Source organism: Mauremys reevesii, linkage group 1 (assembly GCF_016161935.1).
Source record: "Mauremys reevesii isolate NIE-2019 linkage group 1, ASM1616193v1, whole genome shotgun sequence".
NCBI lineage: Eukaryota > Metazoa > Chordata > Testudines > Geoemydidae > Mauremys > Mauremys reevesii.
Window position 1 is genome coordinate 36,558,012 of NC_052623.1, and position 13,557 is coordinate 36,571,568.

At 43.9% G+C, this 13,557-nt stretch overlaps 1 protein-coding gene across 2 annotated transcripts in view; it reads left to right on the forward strand.

Annotated features, from left to right (window-relative positions):
* CNTN5 (contactin 5) overlaps window positions 1-12,392 on the forward strand; it is a 965,708-nt gene extending 953,316 nt beyond the window's left edge. For both annotated transcript variants that reach the window (XM_039485717.1, XM_039485709.1), the window contains one exon: window positions 9,533-12,392. In XM_039485717.1, coding sequence (XP_039341651.1) covers window positions 9,533-9,636 — 104 coding nt within the window. In that variant the 3' untranslated portion in view covers window positions 9,637-12,392. The remainder of the gene's footprint in view (window positions 1-9,532) is intronic.
* The last annotated feature ends 1,165 nt before the right edge of the window (window positions 12,393-13,557 follow it).

Below are 13,557 nucleotides of genomic sequence, written 5' to 3' on the forward strand. Positions count from 1 at the left end.
TTGGTATGACCCAGTATGGCAGTTCTTATGTTCTTATCATCTCACTTCACTGAAAAGTTCATGCACGATCAGGAAGGCTTCACATATAACCTGGATCTGCCCCATCTGCATTGACGGTTCCACCTGCACCCACCCACCTGCATTCATGCAGTTCAGTACTTTGACTTATCAAAATGTTCTTCACACCCTAATGGAATCACAACCCAAGACTTATTAATCTGACCCAGGCCCTTCCTGGCTTGTGAAAAAGTTGTGAGCAACTGGTTCCACTCCTAACTGAAATAACCAATGCCTCATTCAGAGATGGAGTCTTCTCTTCCTCCTTCAAACACCCAATAATCTGACCAACACCAAAGAAACTCACCCTGGATGCTTAAGTTCTACCCAGCTTTTACCTAGGGCCAAACATCCTGTCCCTAACCAAGCTCATAGATAAGCTAGCCAAAGGCCAACTTCAGGTTCACCTAGTTGAAACTAGTATCCTGGACCTGGTACAATCTGGATTCAGGCCAGGACATGGGATGAAAACAGCTTTAATGGCATTGATCAATGTCTGTCAGTGGACAGAGAGCAGACATCCATTCTCATCCTCCTGGACCTCTCTGCGGTGTTTGACACTGTCAGGCATGTGATACTGCTGTCTCACCTGACAGAGGTAGTAGGAGTCCAAAGTAATATGCTAAAATGGTTAGAATCATTACTGGAGGGAAGCCCTCCAACTAGTAGTGGTGGAAAACTGCAGCTTCACAAATAGACCCCTCAGTTGTGGAATCCCAAAAGGATCAGTTCTCTCTCTGGTCCTATTTGGCATCTAAATATAGCCACTAGATTAATTGGTCAGACGACTCCATATTTCAGCAGTATGCAAATGAGACACAGCTCTTCCTGTTCCACACCACATACCACTACCATCAAGAGGGCCCAGTATTTGGATGAGATTAGTTTATGGATGAAGAACTGTTGATTGAAGTTGAACCCAACCATTGCAAGGGTTATGATAGTGGATAGAGGAAAGCATTTTGGAGAGTTTGCAGCAACAGTGCTGACTCCTTTGGTTGATGGTACCACTTACAACTGGTCAATTCAGTCTGCAATTTAAGGAGTTCTTCGAGTGCTTGCTCATATCAATTCCAATTAGGTGTGTGCATGCGCTGTGTGCACGGATGTTGGAACTTTTTCCCTAGCAGCTATCCGTCGGTCCAGCTGTGGAGCCCCGATATGATGCTCTATATATGACCCTGCCGGCCCGACCCCCCTTCAGTTCCTTTTTACCGCCAGTGACGGTTGTTGGAACAGTGGTCTCTTGTGCTCAAGAGCTTCACTACTCAAACCAGACAGTCTCTACACAAAAGAATAAATGGACACAAATCTGACAACAGGAATCATAACATTCAAAAACCAGTGGGAGAACACTTCAACCTCTCTAACCACTCAGTGACAGACTTGAAGGTGGCAATTTTACTACAAAAAACCTTCAAAAACAGACTCCGAAGAGAGACTGCTGAACTTGAATTAATATGCAAATTAGATACAATTAACTTACGTTTGAACGGAGACTGGGAATGGTTGGGCCATTACACTAATTGAATCTATTTCCCCATGTTAAGTATCCTCACACCTTCTATGGGTCATCTCAATTATCACTTCAAAAGTTTTTTTCTCCTGCTGATGATAGCTCATCTCAGTTGATTGGCCTCTTACAGTTGGTATGGCTACTTCCACTTTTTCATGTTCTCTGTATGTATAAATATCTTCTTGCTGTATGTTCCAGTCTATGCATCCAGTGAAGTGGGTGTAGCCCATGAAAGCTTATGCTCAAATAAATTTGTTAGTCTCTAAGGTGCCACAAGTACTCCTGTTCTTTTTGCGGATACAGACTAACACGGCTGCTACTCTGAAACCTTTACTTATCTCTGTGTATAATTACCCTATTGCTAGTTAAGTGTTAGTTTCTGTTATCTTTAGTGTTAAGGATAGTGTTAAGTATAGTTGTTATCACCTGAAAGGATTTCCCCCTTCAACAAGTGCCCTACAGTGCCCCAGAGCATGCCATCCCAGGACTTCAAACCTTGCGGTTCCTGCGGCAAGCCTATGCCCATTGGTGACCCCCCACGACTCCTGTCTTCGGTGTCTGGGAGAGGCCCATCAAGCGGATAACTACAGGATTTGCAAAACATTTAAACCTCACACTAAAAAGGAGAGAAACATTTGACTCAAACAACTCCTCATAAAATCTGTCCTCTGTCCACCTCAAGACCTGGCCCCAAGCACTTCAGTGCGGAGTGCCCCCCGCAGCGGTGCCGGATATAGTGCCGAAAAAGGACTTGGCACGCACTTCTAGGGCCCGGTGATCTCCGGGGGCCCAAAAGCGATCCCCCCAGCACCAGTCTCACTCCCTAGCCACTCATAAGAAGCAGGCCACGGGGAAGCTTCCACAAAGGCCCGAAATGACAGTCACACCCCCAACAGGGCATGGCGTGGATCAGGGACATACAGTCGATACACTTTCAGGGCCGGCTCCAGGGTTTTTGCCACCCCAAGCGGCAAAAAAAAAAAAAAAAGCCACAGTCGCGATCGGCAGCAGTTCCACCGCGCCGCTTTCTTCTTCGGCGGCAATTTGGCGGCAGGTCCTTCCCTCCGAGAGGGACCAAGGGACCCACCGCCGAATTGCCACCAAAGAGTCCGACATGCTGCTCCTTCACCTTAGCCGCCCCAAGCACCTGCTTGCTGAGCTGGTGCCTGGACCTGGCCCTGTACACTTTACAGTAGGCCTCATCCCACACAGGTCCCCACCCCCAAGGTGAGCCCCACACCGTTGGACTCCCTGCAGTTGCAGGTGGAGGAGGTCACGCTGCCCTCAACGTAGGAACACCTTTGAGGCCGCCAGAGGCTTCATTGAAATGACGGCGCGTAAGTCCCTAGTCTCAAGGCCTACACCATCTCTACTCCCGATACCGCCAAGAGGCATCTGCCCCCAGACCAGCACCCCTACGCCGCTCTGAGTCCCGGCACCGCATCTACGCTACGTGCCGTTCTGACTCGTGGCAACGGTCTGACTCGCGGCACTGGTCCCGCAGCCCCAATCCCTGGAGCCGCTTCTGCTCAAGGTGGTCATCGACTGGCAGGTAGTGGTCCCACTTGAGGTCCAGGTCAAAGCCTGAGACCTCGTGGCACCACTCGAACTGGCACTGCTCCATGCAACAGCACCGCTCTCCATTGCGGCACCACACCTCTCCACGTCACCCCCGCTCTCCATCACGGCACCATGCTCCGACAGAGCACCGTTCTCCATCGTGGCACCCCTCTCCATCATGGCACTGCTCACCAACTCAGCACCGTTTCCCAACATGGCACCGTTCACGGTCACACTCCTGCAGCCAGTCTTCACTGAGGCAAAGCCCGACCTCTCAGTGCTGGCCGACCTCCCAGTACCGATCCCTGCAATGGCACCGCCAGTCACTATCTGGATCCCATCACTTCTTGCAGCACCCATCCCACTCTTCGGGGGATGCGGCAATCCCCCTGACACAGCGCACCGCCCCCATCCCGCTCCCAGTCACCCTCCTGCAGGTCGGGTGGGGCATCGGAGGTTCCCCGATCAGTCCTGGGCAGTATCGGACGAGACACCTCAGCGCCACACTGGCAGCCCCAGTGGCAGTTCTGGACCCCCTGGGCATACCACTAAGCCCAGGGTGCCCCTCCAGGCACCCCTCCACCTTCACGCTCTGGGTCACGTATTCCTGAGGCAACCATTAGTCATCCTCCTCTAGATCCCACCCAACCGCGGGACCCAGCCCCACCCCCGGTGGAGGTTATACCCAGTACCTGGGAGGAACAGGACCCATTTGACCAAGGGGCAGCTTCGGACCCGATCCTACCAGTTGCCTCCTCCCCATCTTCACCCAATGAGGTGGTGGTGGGTACATCTACAACCAGGCCTCCATCCTTTGCCTACCGGGCATTACAGGACCTCCTACGGCAAGTGGCCTTAAATATGAATCTCCAAGTGGAGGAGGTGTTAGAAGAGGACAAACCACTGGTGAACATTCTCACACCAGAAGGGCCCTCTAGGGTGGCGCTGCCCGTTATAAAGACTATCCAGTCAAATTCCAAAACAGTCTGGCAAACTCTGGCCTCCATTCCTCCCATAGCCAAAGGGGCCGAAAGAAAGTACTTTGTCCCCACTAAGGGGTACGAATACCTGTTTTACCCATCCTCCCCCAATCTCCCTGGTGGTGGATGTGGTAAATGAAAAGGAAAGGCAGGGTCAGCAAGGGTTGTCCCTAAATCAAGAGACGCCAAATGTCTGGATCTCTTGGAAGGAAAGTTTATTCTACCGGCGGCCTCTCCTTACGGATCGCTAATCAGCTCACGATCCTTAGCAGATACAGTTATAACTCCTGGTCTGCTATCCAAAAGTTTAAAGAGCTCCTTCCATCTGATTCTTGGCAGGAGCTGGGAGCCATTGCCGAGGAGGGCAGAGTAGCGGCCCGGGCTGCCCTTCAAGGCTCCCTGGATGCCGTGGACACAGCAACACATACGCTGGCATCTTGTGTTGCAGTGTAACGCCTGGCTTCAGTCCTCAGGTCTCCTGCTGGAAGTTCTGCAGACTATCCCAGACCTCCCATTCAACGGTCAGAGGCTTTTTGCTAAACAGATCAACTCTAGGTTGCATAGCCTAAAAGATTCAAAGAACACAATCAAGTCTCTCAGCGTGCACACCCTGGCAACTCAAAGAAAACCATTTAAGCCTTAGTCCATCCAGCAGCGGTCTTTCCCCACTAGACCCAGGCAGGACCTCTCCCACAGGAGGAGCAGATATTCCAGGCACAGACCATTGCGCCTCCCTCCGGGCAGGGCCAGAATCAATCTAAAGCCCCTCCAGGCCCTAAGCACCCATTTTGAAGAGGCACTCGAGGACGGATTACCAGCCCACACCCTGGCCAGTTACTGTCCCTTTCTGAACCATCTATCCCACTTCTACCGTGCATGGTTCCTTATTACATCGGACCGGTGGGTCCTCTGCATGGTAGAGGCAGGCTACTCTAACCACTTCCGCTCCTCACGGCCCTCCCACTCCCCTTGCCTGTCCCTCTCATGAGCAACTCCTTATTCAGAAGGTTCAGTCCCTCCTAACTCCAGGAGCAGTGGAGGAGGTATCTTGGGAGCTCAGAGCCAAGGGTTTTACTCACGCTACTTCCTCGTTCCCAAGGCAAAGGGAGGTCTGTGGCCCATCATAGACCTAAGGGAACTCAACATGCACATCATCGACTCAAAATTCCACATGGTCTCCTTGAGCACGATCATTCCCTCCCTGGATCCGGGAGACTGGTATACCACCCTCGATATGAAGGACGCTTATTTTCACGTTTCAATCAACCCATCCCACAGACGTTTTCTCCATTTCATAGTAAACAAGACTCACTATCAGTTCACAGCTCTTCCATTCGGCCTGTGCACGGCCCCCCGCGTTTTCACCAAATGCATGGCAGTTGAGGCGGCCTTTCTTTGCCACCACCATGTGCACATCTACCTGTACCTAGACGACTGGCTCATATGAGGTCGATCTCGCCAGCAAGTAGAATCGCAGGTACAATTGGTCAGAGACAGGTTCGATCACCTGGGCATTATTCTGAACGTCACCAAGTCTGTCCTCGCCCCAACACAAGCAATAGAGTTCATTGGGGCAGTCCTGGATGCAAACTGGGCGAGAGCGTTCCTCCCAGAGGCCTGTCATCTAGCCCTCATGCAGGTGATCAACGGCCTTTCCAACTTTCCCACCACCATGGCGAGACAGTTGCTGGGTCACATGGCATTCTGCACCAATGTGGTGCAACATGCCAGGTTGAGTCTCAGGCCCCTGAAGGCATGGCTCACGTCTGTGTATTGCCCGGGCCACGACAGTCCGGACATGGTGCTGACCGTCCCGAATCATATCCTCAATTCTCTGCGCTGGTGGCTGGACCCCCGCTTGGTAAACTCCAGGGTACCGTTCCACCCTCCAGCCAACCCTGACATTAGTAATGAATGTGTTAGCACTCAGCTGGGGAGCACATCTCGGAAGCATGACTACGCAAGGCCTGTGGCAAGTAGAGGAATTAGCCCTGCATATCAACATCAAATTGCTCAGGGCAATCTGCCTTGCGTGCCAAGCGTTTCAGTCATACTTGCAGGGCCACTTTGTAGCAGTGTTGACGGACAATACCACGGCCATATTTTATATAAACAAGCAAGGCGGTGCCCGGTAATCTTCTGTCTGCCAGGAAGCCCTCCTACTAGGGGAGTTTTGTAGCATAAAACACATTCTAAGCATATTTCCATAGAGACTTATGGGAGGTACCATCACATATATATAAATATATATTCAGAAAATTTTCCAAAACACTCCACTGCACACATCTCTCCCCATTGCAAGAGAAGACGAGAACAATGACAATATTGACAATCATGTCAAGATGGACAACATCTGTGTATTAGTCGATATTTTGAAGAGGTTAGGGGCTCCTTGGCAAGAGAAATCTGATTTAGCCTCTTCCTCACAAAGAGCAGAATGAAAGTATAGCTGAAAATATATGGTCATTGATAGGAGTTGGCTTTCTGAGCAACTATGGCTGGCAGATCCTGACACACTCACCAGTGAGCTCCAGTTTTTGTCATGTTGTGACATTTCAATTTAGTATTGTAGTCAAAGAGCTTGGACTCTGATGTGCAAAGAAATTTATGTTAACTTAATCTGTGATCCCTTCCTCATTCACAAACATGCAGATTTGCAGCCTCTTAGTAAAACACTTGCAATTTTTCATGCACAGTAAAAAAAATAGACTAAAGTAATTTTACCATATCTTAAAATAGTATAAAACTGGTGGGTTATATTAGTCTCTCAAGAATATAGGGCCTTGTGTTGTCCTCACATACATTTACAATAACTCTATGGCTTCAGTGGAATTCCTCCTGATTCACGCTGGTGAAACTCAGAGCAGAAACACACCTAGAGTGTTCCTATTGAAAACTGGTGACAGTGTGAGGAATGAGATCACTGAGCACTTTATACCAATACTTTTGCACCAATATTGTAACATTTGCTTGGGAACAAACAGTCCCTAGTTTAAAATATAACTAGCCATGAACAATTATTCTAGCCAAATCCTCAGCTAGTATAAATTGCAATGAAATTCCATCTGCTGAAATAACCTGAGGATCTGGGTCCATCCTCTCTTAGACAGCAGCACATACCAGGACATTCATGTAATTATTACTATCATTCTCGTGATATATATATTTATGGAAATATTCTTCAGTACAATCCCATAAACAGAAATAGTGTCATCAGAGTACATTCATTTCTCCAAACTGATAGCCACTGTGACCAACTCACAAAATAAATTAATTTATTTTTTTCCTCCTAATATGTATTGTGGCAAACCCAGAACAAATGGCTACGAAGGGAGGGGTAGTAATTAGTCCCAGGGGGGTTAAAAGACCTCTCCCTATCCACTGGGGAGAGATAGCCATGGGGAAATAAGGTTCAGCTGGAAGAGGAGTTACCAGGGAACTAATTAGGTTCAGCTGGCCTCAACTGCTGGAGACCTTTTTAAACCCTCCCTGGCATGGAAGCTGGGGGGGAGGAGAGTGAGAGAAGCTGCCAGCAAGTTAGGTGCAGCAAGGCTCTGAACCCTTCCAGCAAGGAAGAGTGCACTCTATCCCCAGAAGGGGAGAAACCCAGCACAAGGGACTGACTGACTGAGGGAGGGATCAGCCAGACCCTGTGCGACCTGGAAGGATTTTGCTTTGCCCAAGCCTGTGTCTCCAAGGCTAAAAAGGACTGAGCCTGCTGAGGAGAAGCAGGTACTTTGCCACAGCACATAAAGGCACTCAAATGGTAGAAGTCCAGTAACAATTATGGATGAATGTTTGGTAACCGCAGGTGAAACGGTAACTTGGAAATGTATTGTTTTCATATGTACTTGTCTGGCCATTATGAAATGAGTGGTGCCATACATCAGGATTCTAACTCCACAGGACTACAGAGTCTCTTAAATTCAGTACATATGTAGGGAAAGGTCCTGTATCTCATTTTTACCCATTTTGTTGACAGCTTCTAAATAGAATAATAGAATCATGGAATAGTAAGACTGGAAGGGACCTTGAGAGGTCTTTTAGTTCAGTCTCCTTCACTCAAGGCAGGACTAAGTATTATCTAGACCACCCTTGACAGGTGTTTGTCTAACGTAAATCTCCAATGATGGAGATACCAAATCCTCCATAGGCAAATTATTCCAGTGCTTGACTACTCTGACAGTTAGGAAGCTTTTTCTAATGTTCAACCTTAACCACCCTTGCCACAATTTAAGCTTTTTATCCTATCCTGAGAGGTTAAAGAGAACAATTGTTTCCCTCCTCCATGCAACAACCTTTCATGTCCCCAACCCCAATCTTCTCTTCTCCAAACAAATCCAATTTTTTTCAATCTTCCTTCATAAGTCATATTTTCTAGAGCTTTGATCATTTTTGTTGCTCTTCTCTAGACTTTCTCCAATTTGTCCTCATCTTTTCTGAAATGTGGCACCCAGAACTGGACACAGTACTCCAACTGAAGCCTAATCAGTGTGGAGAGGAATAGAAGAACTACTTCTCATGTCTTATAGACTAACAGACGTATTGGAGCATAAGCTTTTGTGGGTGAATATCCACTGCGTCAGGCACGAAAGCTTATGCTCCAATACATCTGTTAGTCTATAAGGTGCCACAGGACTCTTTGTTGCTTTTTACAGATCCAGACTAACACGGCTACCCCCTGATACTTCTCGTGTCTTGCTTACAACACTCCTGCTAATACATCCCAGAATGATGTTTGCTTTCTTTGCAACAATGTTACACTGACTCATATTTAACTATGACCCCCCATATCTCTTGCCACAGTATTCCTTCCTAGGCAGTCATTTCCCATTTTGTATGTGTGCAACTGATTGTTCCTTCCTAATTGGAGTACTTTGCATTTGTCCTTACTGAATTTCATCCTATTTACTTCTGACCATTTCTCCAGTTTGTCCAGATAATTTTGAATCTTAATACTATCCTCCAAAGCACGTGCAACCTCACCCAGCTTGGTACTGTCTTCAAACTTTATAAGTGTACTCTCCATGCCATTATCTAAATTATTGATGAATATATTGAACAGAACTGGACCCAGAACTGATCCCTGCGGGACCCCACTCATTATGCCCTTCCAGCTTGACTGTGAACCACTGATACCTACTCTCTGGAAATGGTTTTCCAACCACTTTTGCACCAACCTTATAGAAGCTCCATCTAGGTTATATTTCCTTAGTTTGTTTATGAGAAGGTCATGTGAGACAGTATCAAAAGCCTTAATAAAGTCAAGATACACCACATCTACCGCTCCACCACCACCCCATGCACAAGGCTTGTTACCCTGTCAAAGAAAGTTGGTTTGACACCATTTGTTCTTGACAAATATGGAAAGAACAGTTTATTCCATTTGTTCCCTGTTTGTTTTTGTTTTTCATTTCAGGTGGAAAAGTTACAAGCGCTCAATCCACTTTACATGCTCTCGCTACTTCCTCCTCATCTGTAACATTGCTCTTGGCACTGATGGTCCCTTCCACCTCATGGTGAAGACTGCAGACCTTTTTTTTCCATTGTTTGTTTGCTTTAGCTTGATAACACCAATGGATGGAGCTTTATGTTCATGAAGAAGCTGGAACCCTAAGCAAATGCCTAAAGACCCATAGAAATACACATGGTGCCCTTAGAGGAGTGTTGGAAAAATGATAAATGATTCATCAGGTTTTCTCTTCAGTTTTTGTAGATGTCCTCTGTTTGGGGAGGGGACACTTACTGGCCCAACAGAAATATGCAGATTGTATGTAATAAACTTTTGTAAGCAAATGTAATTTCTGTCAAATGTACTTTACTTTTTTAATATGTTTAACTTTGGTGATCCCCAGTTGTGTGCCATTAGTTGTTTAAATAGTGGTGTCTAGTACAGTACATTGGTTTTGTTTGGGAAATTTTTTTTTTAATGAGTGAAGTTTGATAAGGACTTTGAATCTAGTGCTTTCATTGCTTCCCCTAAGGCTGTCTGCTCACAGTGACAAGGCAGTAGGAGAGAAGAAAAAGTTCAGTTATATGGCCCACTGGATAAGTACAGTAAATATTTTCTAGAAAAATGTATGCATACATATTGAATTAGCAAAATTTGTCAATCTGATATTTTGAAAGCACTCCCGAGAAAGAGAACAGAGCAGAGAAGAAGCCATTAATTTTATTGCGCAAGGTAAACTGGAAATGACTGAACACAAACGTAAAAGGAAGTAAATGCTATTGTTTTACATCAAATATTGTATAATTTCATTGCAGAGGAAGTAAATGTTTATTTTTAATAGAAAAATAAATAATCTGAATTCATTAACAGTGCATATAGCAGTTAAACCACCATTGGGCATTTAATCATAGCATACAGTAGTTGCTAAATGAGCAAATAAAAGGAATGCAAGGAGACAAATCTGCTTTTTTCCTGTCAGTCTTAGATCTTATTTTTTTAGTCCATTTTTGTAGGGTACTGTACTTTCTATATTTGGTAATTAAGGTAAAGCTGAAGTATATAAGAATGCATATCATGGAGAGACCATAATATTTCAGGGCCTGTAGTCATGCAAACATGCAGAGTTCAGTTAGAATATGTTTTGTGGAATGTTGTGTCCCAAATGATACTTGGATAAATAAGAATTATCAAGCAAGATTTCCAGTTGGCAAAGCTACTGGACATTCTTCTAGAGCTCACCAGATAGAGATTGATTTTATAGGGACTGTGTGCTAACATCTTTAATCCCAGTCATTCTTCTGCTGTATTAGTCTTTTCTCCATTCTGTGATCAGTTAGGAGTCCCCATTCTAGATCTCAAGGCCTTTCCTCATATTGGTACCTAAGCCCAAATGACCCCTAGTGTATATGGTGTGTGTGTGGGTTTGTACAGTGTGGAGTGTGTGATGTTCTCAGCGAGGGGACCTTTTTACTACCATGTTTGTAGGGACTGTGCCCAGGATGAACTTTACCTTGTTTGCGGTAATCAAGTGTGTTGTGCTCAAATCATTTTTATCAGGAAAGTCCTGGTAGCATAACTCTTATAGCTGATTCTCTATCTCTTTTCATAGAGATCTAACTCAGGCACTGGGTTCTCTAACAAAAATTCTATCACTTTGCTTGCTTGTCAGCACATTCCAAATGTGCCATTTCTTCCCCTTTAAAAATAACAGCCAGGGAAGCACTATAGCAGAGCAGATACTCAGAAGTTGTACAAAACTGAATGAAAGATAGATTTTCATTTTTTATCTTTTTGAACATTTTACAAAAATATTTCTTTTCAAAAGCCGTTAGAATCATTTTCTTTGTTACTCACTGAGAATTTTAAAGGTTCTATTCAGATCACCCCAGAACCAGGTTTTAAATATTCTTAGTCACCATATTGCTAGGAGAGCAATGATAAGACAGTTATCTGAGAACCAAAAATTTTGAGATAGAAGACAAGAAAAGGACTTCCTTGAGCAACTTCTTCTGAAATAAGTGTTTGTGGTCAAAGAAGGGGGGTGGAATAGATTGCATGCAATGCACATTGGCTTCTCTGCTGTTGCTGATAGAGCAAGTTGAAACAAAGCAAATGCCTGCTATAGGTTGCAAAACAGAAGCATTTCCATTATGCAAGAGAGCTTGCATGACCAGGCTCATGTTTCTAAAGAAAAATCAGCATCAAAAATGAACCAGAGGGCAAAATTTCTCCATTCTAAAATTAGTTAAATGTATTTCCCTCTGACTGTACACCAGTGCAGTTCAATCAGGGGTATTCATAATCAAAGGGGTTACAGTCACCATTGGTGGCATTCTAGTCACACAAATTTCTGAATACACTAAATGGATATGGTTGATGACAAGTATCAAAGTCTGATGTGGATAAATAGATATAAGTACATCTACTTATATCTAGATCAGTAGCATCAAAATAGTGGTGGAAACATGGAACACACCTTCATGTCATGTAATTGTATTGCAGGGACACAAGGGGACATGTTTTATACTCAACATGAACAGAATATGTATTTTGCATCTTAAATATATTAATAAACATGTTTTAAATGTTTAAGTATCTATGTATTACATATTTGTTACTTTGCAGAAGGCAATGTGTCCTTATCATGACTCATTAATTTTTAGCTGCGAAAAGAGTTTTCTTTTCTTTTTTCTTGAATGAGCTTGTAACAGGGCAGTCACTAAAAAGACTGTATTTTTGTATAACATCGCAAGAGCTGTTTTGAAAATAAAATAAAAAAATGAATCAAAGACATTTTGTTTGCAGCCCAAAACAAAGTTACTGTCATGGCCCATCTCAAAACACTTAGCTATATTGTATACAATGTGTACATATATTATATATAATGGTATATACTATGTGAAAGACACAGTAAAAATAATAGTTCCTGTGTACTGTTCTTGTAACATTAGACCTTTTTAATAAATAATTCTCTTTTTATTGACTTTTATCTTATGTCCTATCAGCCTCTGAATAATATTTATTCAGGATAGAATGCCCGTAATATTGTGGATTCTAAGAAGGACAGTCACTTGCCTCCCATGTCTTTCAAGAAGAAAATAGGAATCAACAGTAGTGCATCTGGAAAATCTGACCAATAACATCAAAAGATTTTTTGATATGGTGCCTTTATCATTTCAAGCAAATGTTAATTTCTCCTGGGATTGTGTAACTTCTGTATTTAAATACAAGAAAAATACATGTAAAGCTACATCAAAAACCCAAACAAGTGAAGTAACAGCTGTACCTACCAAACATTACAAAAAGAATTTGTACTGGAAATTAGATTGTCTGAGACACAGTTTTTCTCTTTTTTTACGCATGAAAAAGAGAGAAGTTATAAGGAAGCCACCAAACGGGATTCCAAGCATATTGAGCCATGAAACATTTTTTGATATCTTTGGCATGTACATCAGGCTTTGAGGTGTCACAAATACCCCTTAGGCACACAGGCACAGAGATGTCTCAATCTTTTCATGTTACATTGAAGAGCCTACTTGTTTTGTCTTGCACTTGAAACATTCTGTGTGAAAAAAGCACAAGAAAATTTGTTTTTTTTAAATTGTCTTTTATTGAAAAAAAAATGTAATTATGAACGACCTCAAGTGCTTCTGTACAATTATAGCATGTCCTTTATCTTTTGATCATTTGATTTAGGTTTGTTTTTTAATTAACTTCAATCATTGCTTTAGGAATAGGCTTGGCAGAATTTGATTTTTATTTTTTATAAATTTCAACATCTATCGATGTGTATTTTTAAGCATTTTTTTTCAATTTTTATTGATTTACATCTTCACACTTGCAGGAAATTGGGGTAGTGTGGCCAATCATCCTTTAATGACAGTAGATATTGAGATTCAAAAAGATAAGCTTAATAACTGTTAAAATAAATAAAATAAATATCCTTAAATCAAGCAACATTTTCATTACTTTGCCTATCTGTAAATTTCAAT